This window comes from Coturnix japonica, chromosome 1 (assembly GCF_001577835.2).
Source record: "Coturnix japonica isolate 7356 chromosome 1, Coturnix japonica 2.1, whole genome shotgun sequence".
Taxonomy (NCBI): domain Eukaryota; kingdom Metazoa; phylum Chordata; class Aves; order Galliformes; family Phasianidae; genus Coturnix; species Coturnix japonica.
The window spans coordinates 173,981,299-173,990,146 of record NC_029516.1 but is presented as its reverse complement, the minus strand read 5'-3'; the positions used below and the strand labels follow the sequence as shown (position 1 = coordinate 173,990,146).

General features: G+C 65.4%; 2 protein-coding genes across 2 annotated transcripts; both read right to left on the bottom strand.

Moving 5' to 3' along the window:
* Nucleotides 1–348: 348 nt before the first annotated feature.
* TAF10 (TATA-box binding protein associated factor 10) lies at nt 349–2,821 on the bottom strand. The gene is made up of 5 exons (XM_015852542.2): nt 2,583–2,821; nt 2,196–2,344; nt 2,039–2,103; nt 1,836–1,950; nt 349–516 (listed from the first exon to the last, which is right to left on the bottom strand). Exons 1-5 carry the CDS (start codon nt 2,776–2,778, stop codon nt 427–429), a joined length of 615 nt encoding a protein of 204 aa, XP_015708028.1. The 5' UTR covers nt 2,779–2,821; the 3' UTR covers nt 349–426.
* A 109-nt stretch (nt 2,822–2,930) lies between these two features.
* On the bottom strand, nt 2,931–7,945 carry TPP1 (tripeptidyl peptidase 1). The gene is made up of 13 exons (XM_015852536.2): nt 7,827–7,945; nt 7,661–7,753; nt 7,270–7,409; nt 7,041–7,191; nt 6,515–6,636; nt 5,658–5,848; nt 5,276–5,474; nt 4,208–4,396; nt 4,059–4,131; nt 3,842–3,962; nt 3,594–3,752; nt 3,214–3,351; nt 2,931–3,095 (listed from the first exon to the last, which is right to left on the bottom strand). Exons 1-13 carry the CDS (start codon nt 7,835–7,837, stop codon nt 2,955–2,957), a joined length of 1,728 nt encoding a protein of 575 aa, XP_015708022.1. The 5' UTR covers nt 7,838–7,945; the 3' UTR covers nt 2,931–2,954.
* Between the last annotated feature and the right edge of the window lie 903 nt (nt 7,946–8,848).

Sequence of the window (8,848 nt, the reverse complement as noted above, 5' to 3'; positions counted from 1 at the left end):
TTGGCACATGGAGCCCTGGGCGCTGGAGCTGCTCTGTGCCAAACCCAGAGCGAGGCAGAGGAGCCTGGCTGCAGCTGCAGCAGCCGTCACAGCCCCAGAACCTTCCTCTTACGAGACATGCTACAGGGAAAGAAAGCACAGAGGAAGCTGGGCGCTTCTGTTTGCACGATGCCCACAGCCCTGCAGCAGCTCAGGGCAGGCTGAGCCCTCCAGGAGATGCAGCTGCAGTTCCCTGCTGTGCAGCCCTCAGCCATCACCTTCTGTTGGTGCTGGCAGAGCAGAACTCCGTGGGCCAAATGCTGCTGCTGCACTGACAGCAGGAGGGCGGCAGGAAACGGGGGGTCTTTCCACCAGAAAAAAAACTACCCATTGGTTTAATGGAGCAGAAGCAAACCCTAGAAAAGTCCCCAGCAACGAGCCCTGCTTTCACGTGAAGTAGTGCGGCTTCTTCACATTGATGCCGTATTCCGCCAGGGCGGGCGTCAGGTCCTCCATGGTCAGAGTGTATTTCTTGTCCTGGGGACAAAGGGCAGCATCACTCACAGCACAGACACAGCACAGATAGATACATCACTCATAGCACACAGACACAGCACAGATACATCACTTGTAGCACAAACACAGCACAGACACAGCACTCATAGCACACAAACACAGCACAGACACCTCGTGCCTTCAGCCCTTGGTTGGGGTTTTGACCCTCATTGGAGCAGTCCATGTGTGTGTGATGCCCAGTGGCTGGGCATTAACCAGCACCAAGTGCCTGAAAGCTGCATCTGCTCTTTGCCCTCCACAGCAGAGAAACGCACTGAGCATTACTCAGCGCATCTATTGCACTGCCCCTAAGCCACAATTGGGGCTGTGTGGATTCCAGAAGCTATTTCTACACGCTTCCTCCCTTTATCTTTTTCCCTCAGCGTTAGTTTGGTGCCATCAGGGCTGGGTGGCCCTGCAGTATCTCCATACACAGCACTGCCCACCTCCTGCCCACCACGCTCCCTCCCATTTAGTCAGCACACATCAGCCTCCCATGAGGTTCAATAAGGACAAGTGCAGGGTGATGCATTGGGTTGGGGCAACACCAGGTGTGTGTACAGACTGGGGGAAAGTCTCCTTGAGAGCAGCCCTGCAGAGGACTTGGGGGGTGAGAAGCTGGATATGAGGCAGCAGTGTGTGCCTGCAGCCTGGAAGGCAACTGTGTGCTGGGCTGCATTTAAAGGGGCGGCCAGCAGGGACAGGGAGGGGATTGTCCTCTTCTACTCAGCTCTTGTGAGCTCATATCTCAGTGCTGAGTCCAGGCCTGGGGCCTCCAGCACAGGAAGGACATGGAGCTCTTGGAGGGTCCAGAGGAGGCCACTGAGATGAGCAGAGGGGCTGGAGCAGCTCTGATATGAGGAAAGGATGAGGGAACTGGGCTGGTTTGGGTTGGAGAAGAGAAGGCTGCGGGGAGACCTCATTGTGGGCATCCAGTACTTGAAGGGAGCGAATAAACAGGAGGGGGAACGGCTGTTTGTGAGGGTGGGCAGTGATAGGACAAGGGGGAATGGTTTGAAAGTGAGACAGGGGAGGTTTAGGTTGGATCTGAGGAGGAAGTTTTTCCCCCAGAGGGTGGTGACGCACTGGCACAGGTTGCCCAAGGAGGCTGTGGATGCCCCATCCCTGCAGGCATTCAAGGCCAGGCTGGATGTGGCTCTGGGCAGCCTGGGCTGCTGGTTGGTGACCCTGCACACAGCAGGGGGTTGGGATGGATGAGCACTGTGGTTCTGTGCAACCCAGGCCACGCTGTGACTCTGTGACCCAGGTCAATGCCTGGCAGTGCCCCCCATCACACCCACCTTGCTCTTGTTGCGGGAGCTCCCCGAGGCCGTTCCCTTCATCTTGCAGTGCTGCAGCGCGTCGTTGGCGATGTCAGAGATGAATTTCTGTGCGGCCAACGAGATCAGCCGGATGCTGCGGGCACAACAACGGGCGGGTGGGCGGGGATACGGCACCGGGGGTCGTTCCGCACCCCCCCCCCCCGGCCGCCCTTTACACTCACATGCGCGGGTCGGAGGCCTCGAATCCCGCTCTGTTCAGGTAATACCCGGTGACGGCGTCCGGGATCTGCAGGGAGAGCCGCGCTCAGCGCCCGGTGCTCAGCACTCGGTGCCCGGTGCCGGTGCCCGCCCTCAGCGCCCGCCCCGCGCCGCTCGTACCGTGGGCGTGTAATCCTCCAGCTGCAGCAGGAAATCCACGAGCGGCGTCCCCGACACCACCGGCTTCACCTCCCCGTTGGCGGCGCCGGGCGGCACGTAAACGCCGTTGGACATCGCTCCTTCGGGCGGCGCCGCGGCCGACACGGGAGCTACGGGAGGAGGCGCTCAGCGGGACTCACGGCACCGCACGGTACCGCACAGCACGGCACGGCCCGGCACCGCACGGTATGGCACTGCAAAGCACGGCACAGCACAGGCAGGCCCGGTACAGCACGGCCCGGTCCGGTCCCTCACGGCCTGGCACATCACGGCCCGGCACCGCACGGCCCGGTCCAGCCCGGCCTGGTCCATCACGGCCCGGTCCCGCTCTCCCCTCCCCGCACTCACCGGGTCCCCTCCCCGCCGCCGCTCCCCCGTCCGCTCCCCTGGCCGCTCCTCCTGCCGCACTGGGTGGCGCCCCGGGGACGCCGCTGCCGCCCGCGGCCGGGCTGTGCTTGTTGTCCCCGGTGGTCCCGGTGGTCCCGGGCGCTGCGGGCGCTGCGGGCACCGCGGTGCCGGGGTCGCTCTCGTTGCTGCAGCTCATGTCGCCCCCCCCGACGGCTCCGGCCGCTCCGCAACGCGCCTGCGCGCGACGCGACGCCCCCTCGGCCCCGCCCCCTCCCGCTGCCCATTGGCCGCCCCGCTCCCGTCCCCGCTCCCCATTGGCCGCCCGTCCCGTCGGTCCCGCACACACGGTTCGTATCGCGGCCTTTATTGGCGTCACGGCGCCGTGAGCGCGCGCAGCAGCTGCGGGAAGTTGGGCGTCCCCCACCCGGTCACCGCGTCCCAACCGGGAACGGCGCAAAAACCGCGGCCCTGAACCGCAGCGTCCAGACACGACACGTGGCAGCCGACGGTCACCTGGGGACGGGGCGGGGTCAGCAAAACCCGACCGGACCGGACGGGACCGAACAGCCCGGCTGGGACCGGACCCGCCCCGCACCCCCCGGGACCCCCCCCCGCCCCCCGCCCCGCTCACGTCGAACAGCGCCGCGCCGTGTCCGCGCTCCCGCAGCCGGTACAACGCGGGGTTGATGAAGCCGAGCGGCGGCTGCCCGCCCTGCAGGCGGCGGTCATTGATCAGCGCCAGCAGCCCCGCCACCACCGGCGTCGAGGCCTGGAACGAACGGGGCAACGGGGGACACGGCTCAGCGCCGGGCGGAGCGCACCGACACGACGGCACCGGAACGGGACCCGACGGCACCGAACCGGGACCCGACGGCACCGGAACGGGACCCGACGGCACCGAACCGCGACCCGACGGCACCGAACCGGGACCCGACGGCACTGAATCGCGACCCGACGGCACCGAACCGGGACCCGACGGCCCCGAGCCGCGCCCCGCCGCCCCGCGCTCACCGACGTGCCCGACACCCAGGGCAGCGGCAGCCGGTTGGTCACCACCCAGTAATTGTCCGACAGCGCGGCCAGGTCGGGGTAAGCGCGGCCGCTGCTGTTGTAGTAGGAGCCGGGCGGCAGCTTCGGGGCGGAGCGCAGGAAACTCCGCACCGCATCGGCCTGGGGGAGGCAGCTCCATCAGCTCCATCAGCCCGATCAGCGCCGGCACCGGGGAGCCCCCCCCGCGGCCCCTCCGCCCCCGGCCGCACCTGGTAGTCGGGCATGGGGAAGACGTTGCTGAAGCCGCCGCCGCTGATGTAATCCGTCACCTCCTCCGTCACCAGGAACGGGTTCTTGAAGGACGTGCCGCCCACCGTGGTCACGTAGGGGCTGAGGACGGGCAGGTGCTGCGGACCCCCCCAAACCCGACCCCCCCCCGGGGCTCACACCGCCCCGCAGCCACGAGGAGCCCGGGGCCGCCGTTACCTCGAGGCCGGGAAGCTGGGCCGGAACGTGTGGTTCCCCCCCGGCACCCTCCGGCACCCGGCACCGTCATCACCTGCGGGCAGCCACGAGTGATGGGGGCGCCCGGAGCGCTGGGCAGCGGGACGCCCCCGGCCCCGCAGCTCACGCACCCGAAGCGAACAGCACGGTGAGGCCGCGGGCGGCCGCCTTCATGAACTCCACGTTGACCCGCTGCAGATAGGCCTGAGACAGGCTGTCCTCGTCGTCCCCGTAGCTGACCGAGTGCACCCAGGGCAGCGCCGACATGTTGCTGAGCAGCAGCAGCCACGCCAGGAACGGCTCCTGGCTCTCGTGCCGCCCTGCGGGCACAAAGCAGCAGTTCCAGGGCGGATCGGGGTCACTGTGCTGCCCCAGCAGCGGCTCTGACCCTCCTGCCCCTGCCCGTGGGTGCAGAGCTCGGTTGGATGCTGCCTTGAATTCCCATCAGCAGAGCAGCTGACGGCAGCACGGCAGGGATGGCTCTGGGACCAGCACCAATCCCTGCCGAGGCCCCTCCTGCCCCTCTCCCCTCTCCATGCAGTGTAGGGCAGAGGGTCCCAGACTCCCTGCAGCTGCTCAGAGTCTCTGTCCTCTTCTCACACTGCAGGCAGCACAGAAGAGACCTGCACACAGGGTCTGTGCACCAGCACACATCAACAGGACAGAGCACACGGTCCCGGTGCACTCAGCCCCCGGCCATCCTCTAACATGGACAAACTGCTGTTGCACAGCACCAGCACATACTGGTTTGCAGCCCCCTTCCTTCAAACTGCCCTTCCCCACCCCGTGGCAGATTCATGGCCAGGTCAGCTCTGCATAGAGAGGGAGGGGAGTGATGTGATTGCTTCACACTGCAAAGCCAGGGCAGGTGTGCAGCGCTGCAGGGCACTGCGGATGGTGCACAGTCACGTATCCTAAAGCAATGGATGATGCCTCCTGTGAGAGCTGTCAGAGACCCACAGCGGCTCCGGTGCTGGAAGCCCACATAGTATGTACCCACAGCAGCTGGGAAACCCCAGTGCCACGGCCCCTATGAGGAACCACGTGAGGTGCAACTCACACCAGCTGGACTGTGAGCAGCCCATCTCACAGCCCTGGCAGGGAATGGCCGCTTCCCTGAACCGACGGGTCAGTGCTACATCGAGCAGGACACGTGGAAGCAGACAGAGGGCAAAGCAGGCCTGGCAGGGGATCAGTACCTGCATTGCTGAAGACCCACGTGGAGATGTTGGCGCCCGTGCTCATGATGTACTCCACATCCAGGCTGGCCTCCAGCCCAGCCCTGCCCTGGCCCTGGTGCCCAACCACGTGGTCGACCTTTGTGCGGTGGGCAAAGCTGCTGCCAAAGAGCTTCATGAACACAGCCAGGTCAGCCTGGTGGAAATACTGCTCCAGGAACTGGGGGGACACAGAAGGACACGGAGTTATTTCTCCAGAGCTGGGAAGTTGGCTCAATGTGCTCATGGAACATTGGCCACAGCTCTCAGCAGCTGCTGAACGCTCCCACAGCACCCTGTGCCCACTGCAATGGTGCCCCAGCTCTGGGGTGCAACCTGCTGCCCCCCCAGCACCGGGCTGTACCTGGGCACAGGCCTGGCTGTTGTTGGGCAGCACTCCAATGTCTGCTGTCGTCATGTTGTATCGCTTCCGAATGACGGACGGCATCACACCCAGGTGGAAGGTTGCTCTCTGCCCATGGGACTCCATCCCCTCCTTGGCCCAGGCCCTGCTGACCACGCTCCTCTCCGCAGGGAACCGGTGCAGGCCCCCCACTGCTCCGCAAAGAAGGAGAAGGTGCCAGGGCCCTGCGCTCTGGTAAGGCACAGCCCTGCTCCCCCTCCTCACCCTGGCTGGAAGGAGGGCACAGGGAGCACCCATAGCACTCTGCACTCCTGGGCTGCCATTACCCCACTGCTGTGCAGCCACCACTGCCCAGCGTGCTGTGTTCTCCTTGTGCCAATGACTGCAGTGCCACGGCTTCCTCACGGGGGGAGCTTCCACCCCTCAGAGGCAGCAGCACAACCAGACACTTACACAACCACAGACACCTGCACAGCCACAGACACCTGCACGGCCACAGACACCTGCACAACCAGAGACACCTGCACAACCACAGACACCTTGCCATGGCCTATCAGACACCTGCACAGGCCAACAGCACCTGCGACGGCCCCACAGACACCTCACGGCCACAGACACCTGCACGGCCACAGACACCTGCACGGCCACAGACACCTGCACGGCCAGCACTGAGCAGCCGGTGCCAGAGATGCCATGGGAAGCACTGAGGTCACCACCTGGCTCCTCAAGGAGCACAGGGCGGCTGGGGCACAGCCAGAGAAGCGCCGTGCTCTGTGCACTGTGGTTGCCCCAGCCCGGCCAGCAGTGCTCAGCCTCCCACCTGCATCACTGAGCAGCCCCATTGCCCCGCACTGTACCGAAGTCGATGTGCTCTGCCAGCTCCTCGGGAACCACGTAGGGCTGTGGGGAGCGGATCACGCTGCGCTGGCCCTTCACATAGCGATGGAACTCAGCCCCGGGCAGGAGGCGCTCGGCCGTGCTGCAACACAGGGACAGCTCACATACAGCACAACACAACACAACACAACAGCACACACCCTGCCGCCCTTCCCACTGATGGAAGGAGCCAGGATGAGCACCTCTCCCTGCCCACACAGCCTCTGTGAAGCAAGGAGTGCCCTCTGTACCCGGGCTGAGCAGCACAGAAGCCAAGTGGAGCTCACCCCAGCCCTCCTGTGGGCACAGGGAGGTGTGGGGCAGCCCAAGCACAGCTGTACACACACACACCTGTCTGTCTCACTTGTCCACCTGTCCTGACACACTCTGGACCATCAGGCTGTGTCTCCTCCAGCTGTGTTTGCACAGAGCCCCCAGCCCTGGAGCCCCATGGCTCAGCCCTCCCCCCATAGCGCCCAGCAGGAGCCCCGTGCCCACAGGTCTCACCTGACGGGCATGTGGCACTCCAAGAAGTCCATGGTGGTGACGCTGTGACATTCCTGCACGCCGTGTGTGCGCAGCCACTTCAGCACCGTCATGAGCGCGGCCGGGGGGGGCTGCACCACGTCCCGCAGCTGCTCCAGGCTCAGGTACTTCCCTGCGGGGACACGGGGTCAGCGCAAGGCCCGGACTGGTTCCCGTGTTATTACCGTGTTATTACCGTGTTATTAATTACCGTATAGCGGGGAGCGCGGCTCGGACACAGCACGGACGATGCTGGCGAGGCGCTCGGTGCCGCTCTGCCGCAGCGCCAGGGTGAGATGAACGACGTGCTCGGGGCTCACGCGGCCGGTGAGGGTCCATCCGGGGGGGGGGCTGCGGGACGGCAGTGAGGGGGGGCAGCGCCGGGGGCACCGAGCCGGACCGCAGCCACCGGAACGGCACCGACCGGAACGAACGGCACCGACCCGAACGGCACCGACCGGAACGAACGGCACCGACCGGAACGGTACCGACCGGAACGAACGGCACCGACCGGAACGAACGGCACCGACCGGAACGAACGGCACCGACCGGAACGAACGGTACCGACCGGAACGAACGGCACCGACCCGAATGGTACGTACCGGAACGGCTGGTCCCGCTCCAGCGCCCTTCCCGCGGCGCAGCAGCTCCACGCGGCCGCACTCAGCGCCAACACGGCGGGCAGCGCCCGGTACCTGCGGCGGGCGGAGTCAGTGGGAACCACGGCCCGACCCCCCCCATCCCGGTCCGACCCCCCGGTCCCGGTACCTCCGCCACATCCCGCCACCGGCACGGTCACGTGAGAGGGCGCTCGAATCTCGGTCACGTGAGGAAAGTGCGGTCACGTGACAGACGGGCCGGCCCCGTTCCCACCGACGGCGGCGCTGCGAACGGGGGAGGAGGGGAACGGGACGGGAACGGGACGGGACGGAGACATCGACATTGAGGGGGAGGGTGTTGTGGATGAGCGGGATGACAGAGGGGATGGTATAGGGGCTGTATACGGGCTGCTATAGGGGATGCCATAGGGGCTGCCGTAGGGGCCGCTATAGGGGCTGCTATAGGGGATGCCGTAGGGGATGCTATAGGGGCTGCCATAGGGGATGCTATAGGGGCTGCCATAGGGGATGCTATAGGGGCTGCCATAGGGATGCTATAGGCGGGGCTGCCATAGGGGATGCTATAGGGGCTGCCATAGGGGATGCTATAGGGGCTGCCATAGGGGCTGCTATAGGGGCTGCTATAGGGGCTGCCCTGGGGCAGTGCCCGAATGGGGCCGGTTGTACCGTCCCGGTGCTGCTGCCGCTACGTGTGCAGGGATGGAGCGGGGCTCTGCGGGAGGCGCGGCCGGAGCCGTGGCCCACACGAGGAGCCGTCCGAATTAACATCACAAAGGCGAGATCATAACACTTATGGACCTTGGGATTGTGGAAAATTCAGGCACTTCTCGCTGGGGCTGCAGGGAGCTCTGGAGTTTGTTGCCCTGCCCGTGAGCCCCAGGGCAGCGCTCGGGGCAGACGTGAGCTGAGGGCGCTGTGACCCCGCTGCCACCTCGGCTCGGATCAGCGAGTCCTTGTCCCGGCCACAAGCACAGACAGCTCTGCAGCAGCTCCAGGAGCTCCTCCTTCGTTTCCTGCTTCTGCAGAGCAGCGTCCAAGCCAGGAGGAGATGGACGATGTGAAAACCACCTGCCCGGGCTGGGCTGCCATCTCTCCCACGCCGGAGCCGCAGTGTGGCCGTGCAGAGCAGCAGCTGCAGCGGCACCGCTGTGCTCAGAGCATCTCGAGGTG

Excerpts from the sequence above, each read along its gene's own strand:
- TPP1 (XM_015852536.2), bottom strand. Across the intron at positions 4,397-5,275 it reads GTGGGTCTTCAGCAATGCAG|GGCGGCACGAGAGCCAGGAG; the intron begins GTACTGATCCCC and ends TTGTGCCCGCAG. Across the intron at positions 3,753-3,841 it reads TCCCCATGCCCGACTACCAG|GCCGATGCGGTGCGGAGTTT; the intron begins GTGCGGCCGGGG and ends TGCCTCCCCCAG.
- TAF10 (XM_015852542.2), bottom strand. The coding sequence starts at position 2,778 with ATGAGCTGCAGCAACGAGAGCGACCCCGGCACCGCGGTGCCCGCAGCG. Across the intron at positions 2,345-2,582 it reads GGCGGCGGGGAGGGGACCCG|CTCCCGTGTCGGCCGCGGCG; the intron begins GTGAGTGCGGGG and ends CTCCTCCCGTAG. Across the intron at positions 1,951-2,038 it reads GAGGCCTCCGACCCGCGCAT|CATCCGGCTGATCTCGTTGG; the intron begins GTGAGTGTAAAG and ends TTGTGCCCGCAG.